This window comes from Lolium rigidum, chromosome 3, assembly GCF_022539505.1.
Source record: "Lolium rigidum isolate FL_2022 chromosome 3, APGP_CSIRO_Lrig_0.1, whole genome shotgun sequence".
Taxonomy (NCBI): Eukaryota; Viridiplantae; Streptophyta; class Magnoliopsida; order Poales; family Poaceae; genus Lolium; species Lolium rigidum.
This window is the reverse complement of record NC_061510.1, coordinates 47,762,797-47,789,379: the sequence shown is the minus strand read 5'-3', so window position 1 is coordinate 47,789,379 and position 26,583 is coordinate 47,762,797. Positions and strand designations below refer to the sequence as shown.

Here is a 26,583-nt window from a genome sequence, read left to right as displayed (position 1 = left end):
GCGTGCTAGGGTGTTGAACATGGCCGGCCGCGGTGGCCGTCGCCGGGAGCCACCGTCGAGCAGCCTTGCTCCTCCCCACAGGACAATAGGAGCACCCGTCAAGGTCTGGCCTCCCCTTCCCTCGGAACGCCCGCCCCTGTCCGTCAGCTCGGTCACCATGGGTCGCTCTCCGTAGCACGAGGAGGAGAAGGGCGCCGGCCGTGGCCCGCGCCTTCCTCGTTGTCGAGGTGCTCCCGGATCCCCCCGGTCAACGACAGGGTGCAGCAGCAGTCGGCCACGTCCATGGCGAGGACGACTAGGACGCCGACCGCGGCGCAGACTGAGGAGTCGGGGATGGGGACGGGGAGGCCGTGATCCTCCGCGGCGATGGTGAGGATGGCGGCCGTGAAGGTGAGGAAGGAGGCCGAGGAGACGCTGTCCACCGTCGTGTTCCTCTCCATCTGGGCCAGTGGCGCCGGAGTTGGGGAATGTACAAAGCGGCGGCGCCGGCGGAACCTCTCTCAGCAAGGTCACGAAAGAACAAAGAGAAATCCCCACCCGCACCGCTGTGGTCGGCAGCTCATGGGTCTGGACCAGTCTACCGGGCTGGGCTCATCTATTGGGCCGGCCCGTCTATTTTTTTTTTACTGAGGTGCGAAAATTGTGAGAGGTATGTAACATACCTCTCAAGTTTTAGACTGTGGTATGAAATTATTTGGACCATTGGATGGACGAAAATTAATGGCTATTATTCATTTAGGGGTACCACAAAAGAACCCAAAAAAGAAGAAGAATGGAAGTTACTAAGCAGAGAAGAAGCCGTTGAACGCTGCCACGGCCATCGGAGCCTTGGGCTCGGCCATGTCGGCCTTGACGAGCACCGCGACGTGCACCTTGACCCCGGACGCGGCGGCGGCGGCCGACTCGACCCAGGAGCCCCACACCTTGTTCACGGCGCCGAAGTTGGCCTTGCCCATGGACGCCTCGTCGGATCTGACACCGGCGCCGGGCGCCCCTCGCTTGAGCCTCTTCTCGAACTCCTCATCGGCCACCAGCATCGCTATGTCCGCCATTGACAACTCAAAAAACTCAACTTATCAGGAAACTGTTGCTCTGGATTGGTTTGTGAAATGGACTTGGGACGTGGTGTGCATTTATAGGACGAGTATCTGTACATGTTGATTGCTAGCTACTCCGAGTATGCTTTGCTTTTGCTGGGTTCGGATAAGTCTCTCCGGTTGGCCGGCGTCGTGGACTCGTGGGTGGGTTTGCGCTGCGATCACCCGCTGGTTTTGTTTATTACCGGGTGCTGTTCGTCTGTTTCCGTGACGACGGGGACGGACGCCCGCGCGCCGACGCGAGAGCTGCAGCTGTTTCGGTGGTCTGGTCAGTCTCCTTTTTAAAATTCTGTTGGCCGGTGTGTGAGTGGGTGGGTGGATGCGGTCGTGACTCGTGATAAGAACCGTACCTGACGTAGCAACGTGATGAAGTTTCGTTGATAAATGATAAGCATCGGATTACTACAGAGTTTAGATATGTGTATCTTCTTTTCGTTGATAAGAATCGGGTTACTAACCTTTGCCGATTTGTTGAGCTTTGGTCCCTTCTTCATTCGATCAACCTCCGTCATGACATCGAGGACGACATTGGTTGGAGGCTCACGCCGCATGGAGAATACACCACCAAGTCGGCCTACGAAGTGTAATTTCTTGGGCCTATTGCCTCGACCATGAATAAGTACATTTGAAAAGCTTAGGCGTCGTCCAAAGTTAGATTTTTTGTGTGGCTTGCAAACCAAAATAGCATTTGGATGGCGGAGAAGCGGGGTAGCCTAATTGCAGTCTTTGCCCTATTTGCAAGCAAGTCACGAAATCGGTGGATCATCTTTTCGTTTAGTGTCGATTCACCATCCACCTTTGGGGGCGGGTTAAAGAATGGTTGGGCATTCCGGAACTTGTTCCTTCGCATTGGGTGGGTTTTTCGATTGCGGAGTGGTGAAGAATGTCGAGCGAAGCCGCGATCAATCTCAAAGCTATGGCTTCACCCACTTTGTTAGTTTCTTAGGAAGTTTGGTGTGAGTGTAGCGCAAGAGTTTTTCGAAACAAGCTCGCTCCTTTGCAAATAGTCTTCAATGGGAAAAAAATTGAGGCGAGGTTATGGGTTTTGGCAGGTGCCAAGCGTTTGGGTGAATTGATCCCGGGAGAATAAACCTTGTAATAAACCTAGTTTACAGTTTTGTAAAACTTCTCCTTAATTTATCGATTGGGGCAAAGTCTTTTTTACCCACATTTAAATAAAATGAATCGGGTTACTACTGGGTTGGATATGAGCATCTTCCAGACCCCTGCCCAGTCATGGGCAATCTTCTTTATTTTTCAGCTATTGGAGCACACGATGGCAGGCACCGAGGACGAATTCTCTTTTCTTGGAGGACTAGTGACGAACTCTCGAGTCAATCGTACTAACAAGAGGCGAGTTAACTTGCACAGGTAGGAGGTACCGTCGAGACATAATATAAGGACACTGGGGACTAAAGAACAAAGTACGGAAAGCCATGTGAGTTTTATTGCTTCATGTCGCCTTCCGTCCCCGGTATTAGGCCCAAGCTTTCCTGAAACAAGCCACGGTTTCGCAGGGTTCTGCGGAAAGCAGTTTCAGCATGCTCTCCATGACTTGCACGCCAGTACAAGATCAACCAAACATTTCACCCGCGACAAACCTACATCCATCTTTAACCCGCGCACAACGTACATGTGCACGCTAGTTGGCGTGCACGCCATAATGAGATCAACCAAGATTTTTATCTCTCATCTGATAAATCTACAACAACTCGTTCATCTCTAGCCACCTACTGGCTGACGCAAACCCTACACAAGTTGCTTGTTCATCGTAATAACATCTAACAGCTGAATACATGTAGGTTCACGGGTGTTACAGGACAAGTTGCACTCTGTTCAGGAAAATCTCGTTACAGTTCTTCAGGAGTTTACAGGGGGTGGCAATCCTCTGCAGTCTGCACCAACCAATAGCAGGTTCAACAGAAACTTCTCTCTGTACCAGGCTTGGAAACTGTGATGTAACTCCCCCATTTGGAGCTCTTGCGCAAATCAAGATTCCGAGACTTGACACCACCTAAACAACATCGCGGATCATCCGAAGAAACAATTACATGGATCACCTAGAATGAATCCTGGCAAAGTATGTCGGTGAAAACCGAGACGGCCTCCTGCAGGTAGGACGCCCTGTGATCATCAGGGACAGGAGCGTTGAGCATCGTCTCAAAGCAGCCCATGTAGAGACCTGGCGCTGAGCCCTCACCAGGGGAATTCATTAGAAGCTCGCAGAGCTCCTCTGCCATCTTCGAGTAGCATGCCCTGCTATACACAAAAATGAGATATGTTCTAAACCAAAAAAAAAAAAAACACTACACGTCAACGAATTCAAAAAAAATCAGCTGAGCTATGTAAGGAATGACCAAGATTTCCAACTGTCACCAAGAAGCTTGGTTTTGGAACGGGTTATGCAATTCTACTAAGTACAGCTCTCTGCAAAACCTAATTATATGCGAACTTATCAAAACTAAGATATGTTCTTGAAAGCAGGATTACTTCAGAGTTCAGACCAACAATTTCATGCAGAGATAAATATTTGGTTACATGTAGGCTGCAATGTTGTTTACTGCTTTCAGTTTACTTTTGAACCATGTACTGAACCTTTAGTGATTTGTTCATGAAATTAGGGAGAAATCCCTTCATTCAAAAGAAGAAAAGCACGCAGGGCTGTAGATCTGTTACATCAACAAACAGTATCTTACCTCGCCTCGACAGGTAATTTACTTCCCCAGATACTCAGCGAATCATTTAATCGGATGAAGAAACTCTTGCATGATTCATTTTTCGTCTCAAGTGGATCCTGAAAGATAGAAATAAGGTTGTATTGGTTGGGAAATCTTAAGGAAAGTTTTGAAGGGAAAAATGCTTACTGAATCATCATCATCCATGGTACTATCTTCTTGCATAGAGTTCTTTATAATGAAATAGTCTATGTATATTCCAGCACCAACGTCCCAGTCAGCAATTTCAGACTTGTGATTCTCCAATACGTTGGTAATGTCCCAGATCTCTTGATGCTTTGCTGAATAATATACCAAGAAATAAGAATTTATAAACACATACTACAATATAAACCATACAATTAATAACAGAACTAGTAAAGCAATCGACAGGACATCTTGTCATACATATGAACGTAACAGTAATAATTAATAGAATTGCACAGAAAAGTCCAAGCTTCACATAATTAGGTTTTCGAGATGTAGGCAAGTAGTACAGCTGCACATTTTTGTAAAGTTAGGACCATAAGAAAGTGAACAGTGAATTCAAGTCTTTACAGCAACTTGCTTAGTGCATTGCACGGAAAACTTACATGACAGAAACAAGGAATGAGCAACAGATGTCATGAAAATAGTATGAGCTTTCTTCCAATTTCCGCATTGAATGTAATTCTCCAGCGCACCCTGCCGGTCTCCATAGTACTCATGATAAAGAGCCTGCATATAGATAATGTTAAGCTATGCAAGGCTCAAGTGTATTTTCTTTTTTGTAGTGTCATTCCTAAGTATTTGTAATCGATGGTTAGACAAAATTTCATTAAGAATATATACATTGACTGCATGACAGATAATTCGTAGACAGCTATGGAATTGTACTAACCAGAGCCTCGTGTATCCATTCTGCTGGTATACCAAGTTCTTCAATATATTGCCTCTGAGACTCATCTTTGCTCCATATTTCACAATACTGCGACAAAACTTCCCTGATTAACTTTTCATGGATGTAAGGCGCATCATCCACATGCTGCATGTGCAGAATGACGTAGATAGCCCAATGGCACTTCCCAAGACATAGTAGCTGATGAACAAAACTCAAATCCAGTACATGAAGATCATTTGTACTAAAAGCTCCAATAGCTTCCAGAATAGAGCGTTGATGCCAGATCATATGGTAGTCCAAGGGGTCATACGATGACGAGAATGCACTGAACATAGTTTTTAGCAGCCCAAACTTCTCATCTTGGTTGGCATGAAGAAGCATCAAATAAAATGATATGTCGAAACGGTCACCTGGGGACCACTGAAGTGCTTCCTCGAGAGGTCCTTCATCAATGTATACAGGAACAGGATTTGGAACTTTGCCCTCACCAAGTAGTTGGTAATAAGAATGAATTAGAATATCAAGTGATGTATCTGGTGATAACTGATACCACATGATTAAACCAAGGTACCTTTTCCAGTCAAGTGGTGAATCTAGTAAAGCACCTTGTACATTACCAGCAAGCAACTCATATACCTTTAGCCTGTCTTCCTCAATATAACTGAAGTCCAGACCATTTATTTTCCACATATCTAGTTGCTGCGCAACATCAGATCGATTTAACATCGAACCACCTGCCTGGCTTAGCAAGATTGCTAACCGGACATCACCCCTTGAAGCAGCAATTTCTGTAGCAGTGTCCAATTGTCGACCAGTCAGAAGCAGAATAATATGTTCCAAGTACCTGGCATCACTTAAGGAGCCCACCTCTCCTTGTACCCGATGACAAACACTGTCCTGTAACCAGTTGCTAAAGTCTGCTCTCCTAGCCAAAGGGAGTGCTTCAAGGTCTATGTTTGCAGAACCTTCTTTCTTATCCAAAATCATGCCCTCCTGATCCTCATCACCACTAAATTCCAACTGATTACCAGCTGCTCTCTGAGAGAACAAGACCCTAATCAGCTCCCAAACAGTAACTTGATGCATTAGCAGCACACGCGAAGACATAGATAAGTCGCTGATTTCAAGCTGCCTTTCAATGATATCGATATATGACCTGCAAATCTCTGGCAAAATGAAACGACTGGCCACAACTTTCTGAAGCTTCAATTTAAATTTGCCGGACTCAGTTACCAGAATTTCACGATCAAGCCTCCTGTGGAGGTCCATTGGATCCGAGAAACATAGTTCCGTCAGCTCCTCTTTAACTTCGTTCTGCTCATCACGCACAACTTTATCAGCTGCAACTTTCTCTATGTGAATAACAGAAGAAAGGCCAGTTCCAGGACAGTTGACCAGACTGCCAGAATGGAGAAGGATGCCATTTGGTCCCCAACCAACTCGAAATGATCTTCCCATGAATAAAGCAGCATCCACTACGCAGTTAGAATATGTTTTTCCAGCAACAGGAGTTGCTTGCTCAGCCGGCAGTTTAAAGCCTTCTACCTTGGTCATTCTCATCGGAAATCCCTTGTTCTTTCCAGACATAAGAATGCCATGAGAAGATGGACCAGGGTCCGGAGAATTTACATGATATTCCAGCAGTGCATGCGGTTCTTTCCTCGGAAGCATACCAGATCTCCTTCCGAATTTCTGAGAAGAATCGTGCAAAGGAGACAGAGACCTCAGCCTTGGACCTTTAGCACTAGTGTCGGGTGTATCCACATTCATCCTCTCTCTGCTCGGGTATCTGTGATCAGATGGAAAGCCATCCTCCATATCTTCATCGTCTTCATCATTGGGAAACAAGGCTGACCGCATCTCTTGCATCTTTGCAGGGTCAAGCCCAAGATGAGCAGGCAATGAATGTGAAAGCTCCAGTTGATGTCCATTTGGAGGTGGGTCTCTTACTTCAGCAACCGGTTGTCGAACAACCGCCTCATCCATGGCAACATCATCTTCCTCCTCGTCCACAAACCCAAACCTACTGAAGTGATCGACCTCAAACTTAAAGTTACCATTCACAGGATCGAAAGCGAGAAACCTAGCACCCTGCTTCTTCGCGCGGCACCTCAGAAGCTCAACTAGAGCGCCGGCCTCCGGAAGCCCCCTCAAATCCAGCCTCAACGTCACCTCAGCAGCTTTATTAAGGCCATGCCCTACCGCAGGCTTACCAGCCTCGTCCCCGTAAACCTCCACGCAATGGCGGTCAAACGTGACGATTCCATTCAGGTCCAACCCCCTCACATCGGTGCCGCCGGAGAACTTAACCTGTCCATACCTCACCCTCCCGACGACGAAGTCTGGAACCCGGCTGCAGTAGCCTGGATCAGCCGCCTCCCTCTCGACCAGCTCGTCGATCGATGGCCGAGTGAAGTAGTCGGAGGCACGCAGGACCGGGAACATGGAGTCCACAGCCATCCGCGGTAATGGGGACGAAGCTGACTTGAGCAGCCGGTGGCTCTCTGGCAGCCTGCCGCGGTGCCGCCCGAGCCCGGCGCCTCCGATTGGCCCCCAATTAGGTCGCGCCTCCGCCTACTGGTGGGCGCGCCGCCGGCGCACAGCCCTCGGGGGAGGGCAGGACCGCAGCGGTGAGGCCGCGGCGCGGCGAGGGAGGTGGGAGACGGCGGAGGAAGTTGAGTGGACTGAGCTGCGTGTGGCCGACGAGAGCGGGCGGCGGCGCGGCGCGGCTTGGCAGTGCGATCTGCGAGTTAGGGCGCGTCAGACGCGTGGGCCGTACCGAATCTCGTTGGATAAGAGTATTGGTCCATTGGGCTGTTTCGGTCGACAAGGCCCGTGAAGGGTTTGGCCATAGCTTGTGGGCCCTAGTTAATATTGCGCTAATTTCATTCGATGATTCAAGAGAATTTAAGCTTCCTCAAAAATCTTTCTAAAAAAAAAAAGCTTCCTCAAAATGAAATCAAGAGAATAAAACAAAATGCCTTGTCCTACACAACGCATAACACCTTTTATAATGGATTCTTTTGCATTTCTATTTGTCATATTTATTTGTTTGATTACTTTGTGTGGATCAGTGTACCATTTTCCTTGTCTAAGAGCATCTCTAGCAGATCTCCTAAACGCATTTAGAGGAGGATATTTGCGGCGCTGACTGCTGGGGACCGACTCCAGCCGATCTCTCAAAGCTTTTAGTGGCGCATATTTTTTCCTCGTCGGCTTCCGCGGCCCCCAAATATCCTCGCTGGCGGATGCGCTCCTATAAGTTTCCTCATCCACCTTGCTGTCGTAGCCTCGATGCCGTATTATCGCTGTCTATCACACCGCCGACCACAAATCGTCGTGGCAGCCCCCCATAGATGATTATGTTTGGATTGGAGAGGATACAATTTTGGAGTCTCTGAGAAGGTTTTGCAAAGCTGTGATAGAGATCTTCGAACCTGAGTACTTGAGGGAAACAAATGAATAAGACACGGAGAGACTTCTTGCTAAGAGTGCAGCTCAATGATGGCCTCGCATGCTTGGTTCAATTAACTGTATGCACTGGATGTGGAAAAATTGTTGTACTAGTAGAAAAGGTCAATACAAAGGCCACTGCAAAAATCAACAATCATCCTTAGGCGGTCTCATCTCATGACCTATTAATTTGGCATTCATTCTCTGGATTGCCTGGTTCTCTCAATGACCTCAGTGTGTTGTCAAAATCACCACTGTTCACAAGGCTTATAAAGGGGGAAACTCCTCCTTGCAACTATGAGATCAATGGTCATCGTTATATCATGGGGTACTACTTGGCTGACGGCATCTATCCGACATGATCCACATTTGTGAAGACGTAATTTTTTTTCACTTGTTTAGTTTAAACAATGTATTTAGTTTATTCATTTGGTTTGTAATAATGAATTATTTTATTTGTTACATTTAATTTTGTTTGTAATATTGAAACTTTGATTCATACGGTTTGATTTTATAAAAAAACAAAATTTTCCTCCTCTAAATTATTGGGGTTCGGTTCTGCGGCGCTGAATTTAGAAGAGCAAATATGAGGCACTATAGGACAGGGAGGCGTTTCCTCTAAATTTTAGGAGGCCTACTAGAGATGCTCTAATGGATTCGCCACGGCATCCAGGAAAAGATACACCACTTAAGCCCGACAACACATTCCACATTTCCGATGTTTTCATCGCCGTTCATTTATTCATCCCTGGGAAGGGATTCCTTTCTGTTTCACCATCACGAACACATCAACCCGGGAACATATACATGTAAACATGCAGCCCAAGCTATCGGCAGGTACCAATCAGACTACCAGCACCAGGGAAGACATAAACATGTAAACATGCAGCCCAGCTTATCGGTGCGTGCACTACCACCAGCACCGGGGCATCCATGCACTCCGTGTCGCAGCTGGTGACGGTTCAGGAGCAGAAGAACGTTCAGGGTCCTTAGAACCCTGACATGGCGTAGTCCATGGCGTCCACCAAGAAATCTGCAGGAACCAGCGTTTTTGTTAGCCCATAATCCCAACTCAGAATGAACCGGAGGTTTTTTTAATACGAACCTGCATCGTCCTTTGAGAAGCACATCGGTGGTTTTATCCTGAAAACGTTGCCGTGCAGACCGCCTTTTCCGACTAGAATGCCAAGATCTGGTTCAAAAAAGTAAAAGAATTAGGGGTAGGTGCCAATGAATATTTTGAGATCACTGGAGTAGGAAATGAGGTTATCACCCTTGAGTTTCTCAAACAGTAGAGCGGTCTCAGCCTTGGCCGGTGTCTTCTCCGTTCTGTCGGTAACAAGCTCCACCCCGAGCATCAGTCCCCTTCCTCTAACATCTCCGATGACTGAGCAGAGGCACAACCACGGATAAGTATAGCTTCAACAGATTATCTCAGACATGAACAAGAAGGTTTGTTTAAATTGATCATAGGATGGAGGGAACATTTTACTTTCATGCTTCTGCTGAAGAGTTTTCAGACGCTCCACCAAGTGAGCGCCAACATCTGCACAATGCTCCTGGCGTTTCTCCTTGTCGAGAACCTTCAGCACAGCCAGTCCACCAGCCGAACAAACAGGGTTGCCACCAAATGTGTTAAATTGGATCTTCTGAGCCATCACGCTTGCAATCTCAGGAGTTGTTACAACTGCACCCAAGGGTAGGCCATTGCCAATTCCCTAGGAATAAAAGAACAAACATTAAGAGTACTGTCAATAAAATCCAACTTTAGAGGTAGAGCTTTTCCCCAATATTGACGAACCTTCGCCATTGTTACAATGTCAGGGATGACATCTTGCGTCTGAAATCCCCAGTAGTTACTTCCAGTACGACCAAAACCACTTTGGACTTCATCAGCTATACAAACACCACCAGCCTTCCGGACAGTATCATAGACCGACTTGAGGTATCCAGGGGCTAGTTCAACAGCACCTCCTACACCCTACAATCATGTTCATCAATCAAGAAGACTGCTTTATGAGTAGGTTCATCTGGATAAAACCTGTAAGAAATATTCAATTTCTTAAGAATACGGTACAATTGTAAATTTGTCATACTTGGAAAGTTTCTGCAATGAAACCTCCAACCCTTCCTGAGCTGCCATAGTTTATATGTTCTTCCACTTCTTTGGCATAAGCTGCACCATCAGACCCGAAAACTCCACGGTAAGGATCCGGATTCATGACATGATGAATCTCACCCTGCAAAAGTTGTGATGAGGCTATGACTCATTTGCACTAACAGTTTTTAGTCTCATCAAGACTGGTTTGCTAATGAGGAAATGACTCATAAGTAAGAAACATCTTAAGTAAAGTTAGGTCATAATTAAACAAAAGTAGTGCAAGAATTGACTAACACCTCCGGTTATATCACGACACAGCATTGCAGAAAACATAAGCAAATTAACTAACCGAGATGAAATCCATATGAACTTGCCGAAAAAGTAGAGGTATAGAAATACTTTTGTGCTTCAGTATCAATTTTAGCGTTTATCAAATCAAAATTGGTGATAGGATCATCTTTTTAAATTCATTTATTGAACTTACTGGAAAAGAAACATTGGACAGAAATCTGGTGATGATCTCCTAATAATAGGACACACACCTGAGGAATCGGATACTTCCATGTCTGCAAACCCGTCAGTCCTATTGTTCCAGCACTCCCACCGTGATATCCATTTCTCAATGCAACCATACTGAGATTCCCGCTGTACAGACGAGCCATCAACATTGCCAATTCATTCGCTTCAGTCCCAGAATTGACGAAATACACTACCTGCATAGCATCCCAAAATTATTGGCACTCATACTTGATTCTCACCATCGAGTCCATCCGTGTCATAAATTATAATAGCAATGAACCAAAGCAGTGGCATAGCTATGTGTAAGTTGGGGGGCCACCGCCCCCCCCCCCCCCCCAAATTTTCTTTTTTGGAAGAATCTCTGAAGAATTCTTTTATTTTAGGGACTTAGATGAAAAAAATTGGTGTCTTTTGCACCCCCAAACATTAATCTTTTCTCTCTTTCCCCGCACGGATCATCTTGGACAAGCTCCCACTGAACCAAAGGAAGGAAGTCTATTACCTTGAGGTTGCCTGGCATTTTGGAGGCAAGTGCTTCGGCAAACTCCACGATGGCATGATGCAAGTATATGGTGGTCGTGTGCTGGAGCACCTTGGTCTGGTCCAGCACGGCGTTCACGATATCAGGATGGCAATGGCCACATGACACCGTGACGATGCCTCCGAAGCAATCCAGGTACCTCTTGCCCTGTTCGTCATACAGGTACTGCATCTTTCCTTCCACGATGTTTAGCTGAAAATGCAAACAGGATGAAAGTAAGAGGACGTTACATGCCGCCATATCTTCAGACATCTTGTGCATTTTTTTAAGTAACATCTTGTGCGTTGTTTTTGGTACTGATCAATTTTTATTCGAAGTAACATAGGTGCGCTGTTTTTCTGTGTTAATTTCGATCGGGTATACTGAGGAAATGGCATAGTCATCAGTCGTTTTATCATCTGTCAGTAGATGTTTCCCTGACAATGACAAATGGGTCCTGTGCCCACTTGTGAGCGAGACAGTGATGGGAGTGGCAATACATGGAAAGGAATCTTCAGAAAAATGATTGACGAATACTTGAGGTTGAAACATCCTCTTCTGCACCAAATCTGTCCACCTATGACCTACTCTAAAAAAAGATCATCTTACTACTAAAAGGATAGGTTCCACACACACACGCTTATCGGATACTACTACTTTCGCACAAACATATCAGGGAAAAATCTCGTCGTTCCTAGGTATCAGGAATCATCAGACGATCGTCGATCATGGGTACTATCAGACGCGAAATCGCAATCGCGATGCGCGAAGCAAACGGAACGGATACGAGTTGGCAGATCAATCGTACCGGCTTCTGGTAGTAGTAGAAGAGGGAGGGCCCGAGAAACTTCTTCCGCTTCTGGAGGATCTCGTCGCCGCCCATCCCGGCGTACGGGGCCGGCCGGTGATCGAACGGCGGCATCTCGGGCGGCGGCCGCGCCAGGGCCTGCTCCGGCGCCGCCTCGGAGGACACCAGCCTCCGCAGCACATCCGCTGGCGACGGGAACCGCCCGCGGCCGGCGGCGGCGCGACGAAGCAGCGAGGAGGCCATGGATCAGGAGCAGCCGAGATGGGATGAGATGAGATGGAAGATGGGAGTAGAGTGTGAGATTGGCACGGGTGTTGTAGTGGCAATGGCGGCTCACTGGCTGAGTCCCGTAGTTGGCAGTGACGTGGAAAAAGTCCAGATTCCGATAACGATGGCGTGGTGCGGGATCTGGCTGGCTGCCACGTCGGGTGCTCTGTCGCTGACGCGCGGGCCATGAGTGCAGGAATTGGTTCGTGATGAGTGTGGTGGATGCTGGCGTGGTGACACGCAAGAGATGTGTTAAAGAAAGAACTGCACGGGTACGACGCCTGAGCAAGAAGAGATTCATGCGATGCCGGCAGCCGGCTGGTGTACTGTCGCCATCGCCTAACGAGGTACCCGTGTGGATGCCGCCTTCGATATCCTCTCACGACTCCACCAGGAGTACGTGTTCCTTACTGGGCTTTCGGCTATCCGGTGTTACGTCTTCGACACATACGCGCAAAAAAATCAAAATGTTTTATATTAAAAAATGTTCATATTCTAATGGCAGGAGCATATGCACCCACCATCAGAAGAGCATTCCCTAAACTCTCCATGCCAACTAGAGGGAGTTGAATAAGATTTTATGAAAACTAATGCTAAGTAAAATAACGCGGAAGCTTCAAGTAAACAATTCACATATTATTTTGTGAAAATACCACCAACCTATTAATAATAATCAGTAGCAGTACAAAGATGCTCAAGTAATAAAAAATACAAATAGATCGCTGGACCACCCTAGCGACGACTACAAGCACTAGCACTAGCGTGAGCCGAAGGCGCGCCGCCGTCCTCGCCCCTCCATCACCGGAGTCAAGCAAAGCTTGTCGTAGTAGAGCTTGTTGTAGTAGACAGACGGGAAGTCGTCGTGCTAAGGCTCCAAAGGACCAGCGCACTAGCAACCATGACAAGGACCTTTAAACACGATTTGCTTCTTTACCTGATCCTTAATCAAGAAAAAGAATGGATGAATTTCCATGAAGGTATGATTGTCTAGAGTAAGCTGATGAGGGGGCTGCTGATCCTGGCGTTGCCGCTGCTGGGGGGCAGCTGCTGAGGTGGGCGAGGAGGCCGGTTGGGTGGTGGTGCTGGCTGAGCAAAATCGGAGGGTTGTATGGCATCGCTGCTGGTATTGGGGATATGAGTGCATGTACTGCTGATACGTCTCAAACGTATCTATAATTTCTTATGTTCCATGCTAGTTTTATGACAATACTCACATGTTTTATACACACTTTACATCATTTATACGCATTTTCCGGCACTAACCTATTAACGAGATGCCGAAGCGCCAGTCCTGTTTTGTGTTGTTTTTGGTTTCAGAAATCCTACACAGGAAATATTCTCGGAATTGGACGAAACGAACGCCCAGGGTCTTATTTTTCCACGGAGCTTCCAGAAGACCGAAGAGGATACGAAGTGGGGCCACGAGGCGCCCTAACCATAGGGTGGCGCGGCCAAGGAGGGGCCCGCGCCGGCCTATGGTGTGGGGCCCCCGTGCATCCTCCGACTCTGCCCTTTCGCCTATATAAACTCTCTGTTGCGAAAACCCTATTAGCGAGAGCCACGATACGGAAAAAGTTCCAGAGACGCCGCCGCCGCCAATCCCATCTCAGGGGATCCAGGAGATCGCCTCCGGCACCCTGCCGGAGAGGGGAATCATCACCGGAGGCCTCTACATCATCATGCCCGCCTCCGGACTGATGTGTGAGTAGTTCATCCTTGGACTATGGGTCCATAGCAGTAACTAGATGGTTGTCTTCTCCTCATTATGCTATCATGTTAGATCTTGTGAGCTGACTATCATGATCAAGATCATCTATTTGTAATGCTACATGTTGTGTTTGTTGGGATCCGATAAATATTGCATACTATGTCAAGTTGATTATCAATCTATCATATATGTGTTGTTTATGTTCTTGCATGCTCTCCGTTGCTAGTAGAGGCTCTGGCCAAGTTGATACTTGTGACTCCAAGAGGGAGTATTTATGCTCGATAGTGTGTTCATGCCTCCATTGAATGCGGGACGGTGACGGAAAGTTCTAAGGTTGTGGATGTGCTCGTTGCCACTAGGGATAAAACATCAATGCTTTGTCTAAGGATATTTATGTTGATTACATTACGCATCATACTTAATGCAATTGTCCATTGTTTGCAACTTAATACTGGAAGGGTGCGGATGCTAACCCGAAGGTGGACTTTTTAGGCATAGATGCATGCTGGATAGCGGTCTATGTTATTTGTCGTAATGCCCTAATTAAATCTCATAGTAGTCATCATGATATGTATGTGCATTGTTATGCCCACTCTATTTGTCAATTGCCCAACTGTAATTTGTCCACCCAACATGTTATTTCTTATTGGAGAGACACCACTAGTGAACTGTGGACCCCGGTCCATTCTTTTACATCTGAAATACAATCAACTGCAATCTCTGTTCTCTGTTGTTCTTCACAAGCAAACATCATTCTCCACACCATACGTTTAATCCTTTGTTTACGAGCAAACCGGTGAGATTGACAACCTCACTCGTTAAGTTGGGGCAAAGTATTTTGGTTGTGTTGTGCAGGTTCCACGTTGGCGCAGGAATCCCTGGTGTTGCGCCGCACTACACTCCTTCACCAACAACCTTCACGTGGCCTTCATCTCCTACTGGTTCGACAACCTTGGTTTTATACTGAGGGAAACTTGCTGCTATACGCATCACACCTTCCACTTGGGGTTCCCAACGGACGTGTGCTTCACGCGTTATCAAGCTAAATTTACGGCGCCGTTGTCGGGAGATCAAGACACGTCTGTAGGGGAGTCTCTCACATCCAATCTCTTTACTTTGTTATTGTCTTGCTTTACTTTATTTTATTTTCTGCTTTGTTTGCTTCTTTATATCAAAAACACAAAAAAATTAGTTGCTTTACTTTATTTCATTTGTCTTGTTTGCTTTCTCTATATCAAAAAAAATATACAAAAAAAATTAGTTACTTGTTTTACTTTACTTAATTTAGTTTGCTTTACTATTTTTATTACGGTTAAAATGAATACTCTTGAGAACACTAAGTTGTGTGATTTCACTAGCACCAATAATAATGATTTTATATGCACTCCTATTGCTCCACCTGCTACTACAGCAGAATTCTATGAAATTAAACCTGCTTTACTAAATCTTGTTATGAGAGAGCAATTTTCCAGGTGTTAGTTACGATGATGCTTCGCTGCACATCTTAATAATTTTGTTGAACTTTGTGAAATGCAAAAGTATAAGGATGTAGATGGAGACATTATAAAACTGAAATTGTTTCCTTTCTCCTTAAGAGGAAGAGCTAAAGATTGGTTGCTATCTTTGCCTAAGAATAGTATTGATTCATGGACTAAATGTAAAGATGCTTTCATTGGTAGATATTATCCTCCTGCTAAAATTATATCTTTGAGAAGTAGCATTATGAATTTTAAGCAATTGGATAATGAACATGTTGCCCAAGCATGGGAAAGAATGAAATCTTTGGTAAAGAATTGCCCTACCCATGGACTAACTAATTGGATGATCATCCAAACCTTTTATGCAGGACTGAGTTTTTCTTCGCGGAACCTATTGGATTTAGCTGCTGGAGGTACTTTTATGTCCATTACTTTGGGGGCGGCAACAAAGCTTCTTGATGATATGATGATAAATTACTCTGAATGACACACGGAAAGGACTCCACAAGGTAAGAAGGTAAATTCTGTTGAAGAAACCTCCTCCTTGAGTGATAAGATTGATGCTATTATGTCTATGCTTGTGAATGGTAGATCTAATGTTGATCCTAATAATGTTCCTTTAGCTTCATTGGTTGCTCAAGAAGAGAATGTTGATGTGAACTTCATTAAAAGTAATAATTTCAACAACAATGCTTATAGGAATAATTCTGGTAACAACTATAGGCCATATCCTTCTAATGATGGTAATGGTTATGGTAATTCTTATGGTAATTCTTACAACAATAGTAGAAGTGTACCCTCTGGTCTTGAAGTCATGCTTAAAGAATTTATTAGAACACAAACTGCTTTTAACAAATCTGTTGAGGAAAAGCTTGGTAAAATTGATATTCTTGCTTCTAAGGTTGATAGTCTTGCCGCTGATGTTGATCTTTTAAAATTAAAAGCTATGCCTAATGAAACTAAAGATATTAAGTCATTTGCTACAGAAAACGCTATCAAAATTCGAATTAATGAAAATATTAGATTGATGGCTGAATTGCATGCTAGGTGGGAAAGAGAAGAAAAATTTGCTAAAGAGAATAATGTAGCTAAAGTTTGGACTATTACCACCACTAGTAATGTTGATGCTTCACATGTTGCTAAACCTCCTACTATAAATCGTAAAATAATTGGTGTTGGCAATGTTTCTACTCCTAATGCAAAGCGTGCAAAACTGCCTGAAACTGCTAAAACTGCTGAAACTGTTTGTGATAAAACTGCTGAAATTTTTCAAAATATTGGGGACAATGATCCCATTGTTGTAGATCATAATGGTTTAGATTTTTATGATTGTCATATCTCTGAAGTTATTAAGTTCTTACAAAAACTTGCTAGAAGTCCTAATGCTAGTGCTATAAATTTAGCCTTTACAAAACATATTACAAATGCTCTTATAAAAGCTAGAGAAGAGAAATTAAAACTTGAAACTTCTATTCCTAGGAAGTTGGAAGATGGTTGGGAGCCCACCATTAATATGAAGGTCAATGATTTTGATTGTAATGCTTTATGTGATCTTGGTGCAAGTATTTCTGTTATGCCTAAGAAACTCTATAATATGCTTGACTTGCCACCATTGAAAAATTGTCATTTGGATGTTAATCTTGCTGATAATTCTACAAATAAACCTTTGGGGAGGATTGATAATGTTCGCATTACGGTTAACAATAACCTTGTCCCCGTTGATTTTGTTGTCTTGGATATTGAATGCAATGCATCTTGTCCCATTATTTTGGGAAGACCTTTTCTTCGAACTGTTGGTGCTATTATTGATATGAAGGAAGGGAATATTAAGTATCAATTTCCTCTCAAGAAAGGTATGGAAAACTTCCCTAGAAAGAGAATGAAGTTACCTTTTGATTCTATTATTAGAACAAATTATGATGTTGATGCTTCATCTCTCGATAATACTTGATTCACACTTTCTGCGCCTAGCTGAAAGGCGTTAAAGAAAAGCGCTTATGGGAGACAACCCATTATTTTACTTCTGCACTTTTGTTTTATATTTGAGTCTTGGAAGTTGTTACTACTGTAGCAACCTCTCCTTATCTTTACTTTATTGCATTGTTGTGCCAAGTAAAGTCTCTAATAGTAAAGTTGATACTAGATTTGAATTGCTGCGCAGAAACAGATTTCTACCTATCACGAATTTGAGTAGATCTCTCTGTAGAAGAATCAAAAAAAATCTACCAATTAACATGTGTGATCCTCAGATATGTACGCAACTTTCATTAGTTTTGAGCTTTTTCATCTGAGCCTGTTAAGTGCCTCTAAAAAATTCGTCTTTACGGACTGTTCTGTTTTGACAGATTCTACCTTTTATTTCGCATTGCCTCTTTTGCTATGTTGAATGGATTTCTTTGTTCCATTAACTTTCAGTAGGTTTGGGCAATGTCCAGAAGTGTTAAGAATGATTATGTCACCTCTGAATATGTGAATTTTTAATTATGCACTAACCCTCTAATGAGTTTGTTTTGAGTTTGGTGTGGAGGAAGTTTTCAAGGATCAAGAGAGGAGGATGATACAATATGATCAAGAAGAGTGAAAAGTCTAAGCTTGGGGATGTCCCGTGGTTCATCCCTGCATATTTCAAGAAGACTCAAGCATCTAAGCTTGGGGATGCCCAAGGCATCCCCTTCTTCATCGACAACTTATCAGGTCACCTCTAGTGAAACTATATTTTTATTCCGTCACATCTTATGTGCTTTACTTGGAGCGTCGGTTTGTTTTTGTTTTTGTTTGAATAAACTCGGATCCTAGCATTCTTTGTGTGGGAGAGAGACACGCTCCGCTGTTTCATATGAACATTGGTGTTCTTAGCTGTACTTTTAATGTTCATGACGAAGGCTGAAACTGCTTCGTTCATTGTTATTTGGTTGGAAACAGAAAATGCTTCATGTGGTAATTGCTATATTGTCTTGAATAATTTGATACTTGGCAATTGTTGTGCTCAAATAGATCATGTTTAAGCTCTTGCATCATGTACTTTGCACCTATTAATGAAGAACTACCATAGAGCTTGTTGAAATTTGGTTTGCATAATTGGTCTCTCTAAAGTCTAGATATTTTCTGGTGAAGTGTTTGAATAACAAGGAAGACAGTGTAGAGTCTTATAATGCTTGCAATATGTTCTTATGTAAGTTTTGCTGTATCGGTTCATACTTGTGTTTGCTTCAAACAACCTTGCTAGCCAAAGCCTTGTACTGAGAGGGAATACTTCTCGTGCATCCAAAACCTTGAGCCAAAACCTATGCCATTTGTGTCCACCATACCTACCTACTATGTGGTATTTCTCTGCCATTCCAAAGTAAATTACTTGAGTGCTACCTTTAAAATTTCATTCTTTGTCTTTGCAATACATAGCTCATGGGAAAATAGCCTTAAAAACTATTGTGGTAAAGAATATGTAGCTTATGTATCTTATTTCTTATAAGTTGTTTGTTGAGCGGTAACCATGTTTCTGGGGACGCCATCAACTATTACACCTTTGTTGAATATCATGTGAGTTGCTATGCATGTTCGTCTTGTCTGAAGTAAGGGCGATTTATCATGATCAAATGGTTTGAGTATGCATATTGTTAGAGAAGAACATTGGGCCTCTAACCAAAGCCATGTATCATGGTGGAAGTTTCAGTTTGGACATTAATCCTCAATCTCTTATGAGAATATTATCTGTTGTTGAATGCTTATGCATTAAAGATGAGTCCATTATCTGTTTTCTATGTTGTCCCGGTATGGATGTCCTTAGTTGAGATCTATCAAAAACGAGAAATCAAATGCGATCTATCTCCTTGGACCTTTGTACAGGCGGCATAGAGGTACCCCTTTGTGACACTTGGTTGAAACATATGTTATGCAATGATAATCCATGTAAATCCAAGCTAATTAGGATAAGGTGCGAGCACTATTGGTATTCTATGCATGAGGCTTGCAACTTATAGGATGTCTTATGCATAACACATATGAATTATTACTACCGTTGACAAAATTGTTTCTATGTTTTCAAAATAAAAGCTCTAGCACAAAATAGTAATCCATGCTTCCCTCTGCGAAGGGCCCTTTCTTTTACTTTATGTTGAGTCAGTTTACCTACTTCCTTCTATCTTAGAAGTAAACACTTGTGTCAACTGTGTGCATTGATTCCTACATACTTGCTTATTTGCATTCATCATATTACTTTGTGTTGACAATTATCCATGAGATATACATATTGAAGTTGAAAGCAACCGCTGAAACTTATATTTTCCTTTGTGTTGCTTCAAAACTTTCTACTAAGAATTTATTGCTTTATGAGTTAACTCCTATGCAAGTCTTATTGATGCTTGTCTTGAAAGTACTATTCATGAAAAGTCTTTGCTATATGATCAGTTGTTTAGTCATTGTCTTTACCATTGCTTTGAATCACTTCATTCATTTCATATGCTTTACAATAGTATTGATCAAGATTATGATAGCAGCATGTCACTTCAGAAATTATCCTTGTTATCGTTTACCTACTCGAGGGCGAGTAGGCACTAAGCTTGGGGATGCTTGATACGTCTCAAACGTATCTATAATTTCTTATGTTCCATGCTAGTTTTATGACAATACTCACATGTTTTATACACACTTTACATCATTTATACGCATTTTCCAGGCACTAACCTATTAACGAGATGCCGAAGCGCCAGTTCTTGTTTTGTGTTGTTTTTGGTTTCAGAAATCCTACACAGGAAATATTCTCGGAATTGGACGAAACGAACGCCCAGGGTCTTATTTTTCCACGGAGCTTCCAGAAGACCGACGAGGATACGAAGTGGGGCCACGAGGCGCCCTAACCATAGGGCGGCGCGGCCAAGGAGGGGCCCGCGCCGGCCTATGGTGTGGGGCCCCCGTGCATCCTCCGACTCTGCCCTTTCTCCTATATAAACTCTCCGTCGCGAAAACCCTATTACCGAGAGCCACGATACGGAAAAATTTCCAGAGACGCCACCGCCGCCAATCCCATCTCGGGGGATTCAGGAGATCGCCTCCGGCACCCTGCCGGAGAGGGGAATCATCACCGGAGGCCTCTACATCATCATGCCCGCCTCCGGACTGATGTGTGAGTAGTTCATCCTTGAACTATGGGTCCATAGCAGTAGCTAGATGGTTGTCTTCTCCTCATTATGCTATCATGTTAGATCTTGTGAGCTGCCTATCATGATCAAGATCATCTATTTGTAATGCTACATGTTGTGTTTGTTGGGATCCGATGAATATTGAATACTATGTCAAGTTGATTATCAATATATCATATATGTGTTGTTTATGTTCTTGCATGCTCTCCGTTGCTACTAGAGGCTCTGGCCAAGTTGATACTTGTGACTCCAAGAGGGAGTATTTATGCTCGATAGTGGGTTCATGCCTCCATTGAATGCGGGACGATGACGGAAAGTTCTAAGGTTGTGGATGTGTTGTTGCCACTAGGGATAAAACATCAATGCTTTGTCTAAGGATATTTGTGTTGATTACATTACGCACCATACTTAATGCAATTTTCTATTGTTTGCAACTTAATACTGGAAGGGGTGCGGATGCTAACCCGAAGGTGGACTTTTTAGGCATAGATGCATGCTGGATAGCGGTCTATGTTATTTGTCGTAATGCTCTAATTAAATCTCATAGTAGTCATCATGATATGTATGTGCATTGTTATGCCCTCTCTATTTGTCAATTGCCCAACTGTAATTTGTTCACCCAACATGCTATTTCTTATTGGAGAGACACCACTAGTGAACTGTGGACCCCGGTCCATTCTTTTACATCTGAAATATAATCAACTGCAATCTCTGTTCTCTGTTGTTCTTCACAAGCAAACATCATTCTCCACACCATACGTTTAATCCTTTGTTTACGACAAGCTGGTGAGATTGACAACCTCACTCGTTAAGTTGGGGCAAAGTATTTTGGTTGTGTTGTGCGAGGTTCCACGTTGGCGCGGGAATCCTCGGTGTTGCGCCGCACTACACTCCTTCACCAAAAACCTTCACGTGGCCTTCATCTCCTACTGGTTCGACAACCTTGGTTTCATACTGAGGGAAACTTGCTGCTATACGCATCACACCTTCCACTTGGGGTTCCCAACGGACGTGTGCTTCACGCGTTATCAACTGCTTCTGCATGTAGGGAGGTAGATAAGACGGGGGCGCTTGAGGGGCATACACCGGCTGTGGGGGAGGTGCATACGCCGGCTGTGGGGAAGGAGTGGCAGGCGGCTGCTGCTGCAGGTAACCATAGGCCGAAGGGGAGTGTGGTGGGCAAGAAAATCCGCCCCCAAAATATGGGTTTGGTTGACGCGCAACCACATTTACCGACGACATGAAGGAGGTAGGAGCAACCTGTCCCGAGTTCTAGAGCATATGATCACGATTCTCACATGATAAAATCTGAGAGCACATATCATTGAGCGAGGTGGATGGCACAACATTGATTGCAGCAACCAAATTGTTGAAAGAACCATCGAGGCCATTCATAATGTAGTTCTTGAGTTCATCATCATCCACCGGTTTTCCAGCAGCAAAAGTTCAGAGGCGAAGCCTTTCCTCTTGGTGATGTACTGTTGTGTCGTCATGTCAATTTTCTTCGTGTCTGTGAAAGCACCACAGATTGTAGAGACCCTTGGCTTGGATTGAGCAGAATAGAGATCATTGAGGGCACGCCAAACCGTAGCAGCAGTGGAGAGCCCAAAAACATGAGGGAGAACATCCTCGGCAAGGGAATTGACGAGGTAACTGACGACCTGCTGATCCCTCGTGACCCATGTATCATACGCCGGGTTGGGGACAGAGATCTTTTTCTTTTTGGAATCTTCAGCATCAAGGAATTCAGGCGGGCAACAATGTGATCCCTCAATGAGACCCATGACACGTGCACCGCGGAGTGTGGGCAGCGCCTACGTCTGCCAGGACAAAAAAAATTCGCGGTTCATCTTGATGGTCGGTGGCGCACCAATGGTGTCCGAGGTCGGAGTTGTCGAGGAGGAAGCCATCAGAGATCCTGGGGGCGAGGTCGTAGGCACCGAAGGGAGCACCAAAATCTTGGTCCTGGCGATCGAAGGATCGATTTTGTGGTCGAGAGGAAGGTCCTGAAGGATTACCTAGGGTTTTAGGGTGGGGATTTGTGGTGGTGTTTTTGGGAAAACTGATCTAGGGAATTGTTGTAGGAGGGTGAGGGCTAGGTCCTGGTGATGTTGGATCGTCGGAATTGGCGGGAGAAGCTCGACGGCGGTGGTGGCAGAGAGCATAAGTCTTGGGAGGAGATGAAGGGTTGGGTCTTATCTTTTAAGCAGCTATGGCTTTGGATTCTTCGCCCCAATTTTCCTGTGTGGCAGGAGTTGCATTTACTTATCAAATGCAAATTTACTTCCATTTCTCGAGAACTATGTTGAAGCTGGACATTGTGTGCTTACTAGCTTAAACTATTTATGTGAGAGTAACTTCACTAGTAACTAAGTGTTCAACTCATCAAATTTGCTTATGTGGTAGTGAGTTAAGACTTAAGACTAGTCACAGTGAGAAGTATCATAGACTAATATCATACATATGATACTCCCTCTCTCACAGTTTATAAGGCACGCGCGTACCCCTAGGTCGCAAATTTGATCAATTTAGCATTAGTTATATGTTATAAAAATTATATCATTGAAAAGTTCAGATGTTCTATTTTCTAATGATATAATTTTTATATTATATAATTTAAATTATATAGGTTAAATTAGTGATCTAGGGGTACGCGCGCGCCTAATAAACTGTGAAGGAGGGAGTATCATGAATTAGTATCATAGTTCCATCATATTTAATGTTTTATAGATCTCAATGCAAATTTGTGTACATGATGTGTTGCCACCAAAATTTCTAGTTTTAGGTGCTATGATACAGTATTTACCTATGATACTAGTATCACATCTCTCCTCATTAATTGATGTGCCACGTAAGATTTTTTCCTACATGTCATGCATGATACTACGTATGATACTCCATTGTAGCTAGTCTAATGAGAGAAGATGAGGATAGAGTAACATAGCTACTGTAGTTACCGTAACATCACATTTTCAAGATACAATGAGTCTACAAGCTAATTAATGAAGAAATTTATGAGACTACTTTAATATTATTAACCACTATGAAGGTAGTAACATAGAGTAGTAATATATGCATGTTACTGCTCTATGTTAATTTCTACTATGACTAGTCTTAGCAGGGATGGATTTCTAAGATGAAATGCAAGATTCATGTGATTCATGAGATTGTGATCTTTGATGTTCTGTTGCTATATCGGTATATATTAAAAAATAGATGTGCACATGGAGTTTCTCCTTTCCTTTGCCTTCTCTCTTTAGTATTGCTTCATTCCAATCCCTTTACTCCTGAGTAATTGAGATCGAGGCACAAGCATAGACATTCTAAAATCTAAAGCAGCGCGAACATGGGATGAAATTGACACCACAGTCCGAAAACCGGCAGAAATAGAAAGCTTTTTTGCTGTCCAAAAGCGGCTCATAGGAGCTCCCTAGCGGTGAATTGTACCAGTGGAGATAGATCGAGGGCGGAGCCCTTGTTGCATTAAAATGTTTCATTGATCTTTCTTTTCACATTCGGGTGAATTGTACGGGATCGCCATATTACTGAACTGAAAAACGTAAGAGCGCTGCCTGCCTGCAGTGAACCTGCCTGTAATATGGATGGGTTCCAATTTCCGATAATCTCAATAGGGAGGACGAGATGAATTCCAACCGCTTCTAGATCATACATTGGCTGGCCTTCTGGTTACTGAAGATCATGAACATATGTTTGATTCTGATAACTCGTGTGATCATCAGATGTTGGTGTGTGATGTGCAGGCAACGCATACACCTGTGTCTCCGAGCACATGTCCATACCTTCAGACAACCAGTTTGTCACTTTGTCAGGTGTCTTGGAGGTCCTTAATTGACCTCCTAAAACTGCCTTAGGTGTTGTTCTTCCTGTAGTTTTTGTTGGTATTGACATCAGGTAGTGTCATCGTGCGTGCAAGTTGAAGTCCTCTATCTGAAGAGCTGTTCTTTGTTCACTGATTGATCTGAAGCTGCCGACATCGGCGCCTTGTCGCAGTTAAGATTTATTTTTCCTGAGAAAAACGCAGCAGCGATTTCGGACGGTACAGTTTGTTCGTCGCGTTGTTCGCCGGGAAGAACGCAACACGCCTTTGACATTGGCTCACACCGCTGCGTTTCCCAGACAAGTAGCACGGGTCGATGCCGACACCCGTCAGGCACTCAGGCCGTCACCATAATCACCTTGACAAAAAAGGAAGAAAGCATGGGCAGTACTGCCGGTACGTGCATACCTACACGGTTGTACAAGAAAGAGACATATACGTACCTGTCGGCGGTATGATAACACGTGCGCCTAAATAAATTTTTTTGGAAGAGCGTTTTTGTCCAATTGTAATATAGACACAATATAATTTATCACTCTCATTCGTGCTCATTGAATTCATTTGATTTTGGTTTAATATATAGTATCGATAGCTATTGTAGTTTTTCCAGGCAAAAGGATTTGCCTCATTTCATTATTTAAGTAGACGAGTTTTGACGAGGACAGAAAAAAAAGGCAAAAGGGAACTACTCTCATAAAATTACAAGACTCAAATCGTTTGCACCCCGTGGTGACCTAAAGTTTTTCCTCCCCCACAATTGAGTAAAGTTAGATAGTCGTTGGGGCGCTTTTATTGCAGAAGACTCTCGTTCGTTTCATTCTAAATTGTTCAACTAGCTAGCAAGCATAGTGATGAATGCCATAGCCTTACAGTTTAGGGTGTTTTTGCTAGACATGTTGGCCCACCAAGCATCAGTGGAGAGGACCATCGGCCACTAATTGCTGGAGATTGTGTCGATGCTAAGACTACTCATAGTTGGAGTAACCTGTGTAGTAACATAGAACTACATGTAATGCTAACTAAGCATTTTTGGTGACATAGTATGTTATTAGTTGAGGAAAAAGTGCATTGTGGTAACTAGCTATGTAACCATAACATCACATTTCTCAAGACAAAGTGAGTCTACAACATAATTAATATAATTTTACATGAAACCACATATATGTTACTACCCACTATGAAGGTGGTAACATAGAGTTGTAACATATGCATGTTACTACTCTATGTTATTCTCCACTATGACTAGTCTAAGCCACTCTTTGATCGTTCCCCATAGTCTCTCTCGTGTAGCAGCATTGGGAAAATAGGTATACCCGTTTTTTGAGTTTGTTTGAAAAGGGAACAAATGTCGCAATTTGTCCAACCCGTTCTCTCAAGTCTATCCGATGTTCATAGCCTATTTTAGATAGCAAACCAAGAAAATAATTTAACCTTAGGCGGTGTCCAAGCTTTTTAAACCATCTTGTTAATGATCGTGCAAGTGTCCTCAAAGAATTGTGCCTTGTAGACCGAAACTGTTGGGTTCTTTCCATTCAAACAAAAGGCCCGAACTTTTCTAGATGAAGAATACCAAGGCCTTGAAGTTGGGCAGGCCTACACATCGCCACCCAATTTATCTTACATTTACCACCAAGGCCTCCTTTGTATCAGCCCAAAGAAAAGCCAGTTCGATCTTATTCATGTTTGTGAGGCAACCCCAGGATAGTGAGTGGCATAAGATAAGATGAAATATAGCTTGCGAGGTGAGAAAGGACTTGACAAGAGTCCCCCACCCGGCCAAGTTGATGTTCTTTCAGCAATCGCACAAAGTATAAAAAATGTGTTATTTTACCAGAAATTTTGAAAATGAATCCCATATAACACACATCGTTTTCCTAGTGCTGCAGAACACAAACACACTAACATGCTTCGGCACGAACCTGAATACAGGCCTGCTGTGCCCTGCACGACGCAGGCGTGGGCTCAGCGACGCTCCGGCCGGTCTGGTGGCAGGACCTTGATTAGATAGACCCAGGCAGCGAGCACAATCATTCTCTGTCCGTCCCCCTCGCCCTCGCCGGGGACG

General features: G+C 43.9%; 3 protein-coding genes across 3 annotated transcripts; all 3 read right to left on the bottom strand.

Annotated features, from left to right (window-relative positions):
* Nucleotides 1-770: 770 nt before the first annotated feature.
* LOC124695953 lies at nucleotides 771-1,099 on the bottom strand. The gene has a single exon (XM_047228751.1). It carries the CDS (start codon nucleotides 1,050-1,052, stop codon nucleotides 783-785), a length of 270 nt encoding a protein of 89 aa, XP_047084707.1. The 5' UTR covers nucleotides 1,053-1,099; the 3' UTR covers nucleotides 771-782.
* A 1,811-nt stretch (nucleotides 1,100-2,910) lies between these two features.
* LOC124701554 (nuclear pore complex protein NUP96-like) lies at nucleotides 2,911-7,266 on the bottom strand. The gene is made up of 5 exons (XM_047233637.1): nucleotides 4,692-7,266; nucleotides 4,405-4,528; nucleotides 3,962-4,113; nucleotides 3,794-3,891; nucleotides 2,911-3,353 (listed from the first exon to the last, which is right to left on the bottom strand). The coding sequence occupies exons 1-5, from the start codon at nucleotides 7,149-7,151 to the stop codon at nucleotides 3,158-3,160; spliced, it is 3,030 nt and encodes a 1,009-aa protein (XP_047089593.1). The 5' UTR covers nucleotides 7,152-7,266; the 3' UTR covers nucleotides 2,911-3,157.
* Nucleotides 7,267-8,856: 1,590 nt separating this feature from the next.
* LOC124701555 (alanine--glyoxylate aminotransferase 2 homolog 1, mitochondrial-like) lies at nucleotides 8,857-12,346 on the bottom strand. The gene is made up of 9 exons (XM_047233638.1): nucleotides 12,093-12,346; nucleotides 11,267-11,497; nucleotides 10,788-10,958; nucleotides 10,241-10,384; nucleotides 9,946-10,125; nucleotides 9,637-9,862; nucleotides 9,418-9,531; nucleotides 9,250-9,336; nucleotides 8,857-9,177 (listed from the first exon to the last, which is right to left on the bottom strand). Exons 1-9 carry the CDS (start codon nucleotides 12,333-12,335, stop codon nucleotides 9,134-9,136), a joined length of 1,440 nt encoding a protein of 479 aa, XP_047089594.1. The 5' UTR covers nucleotides 12,336-12,346; the 3' UTR covers nucleotides 8,857-9,133.
* Nucleotides 12,347-26,583: the final 14,237 nt, after the last annotated feature.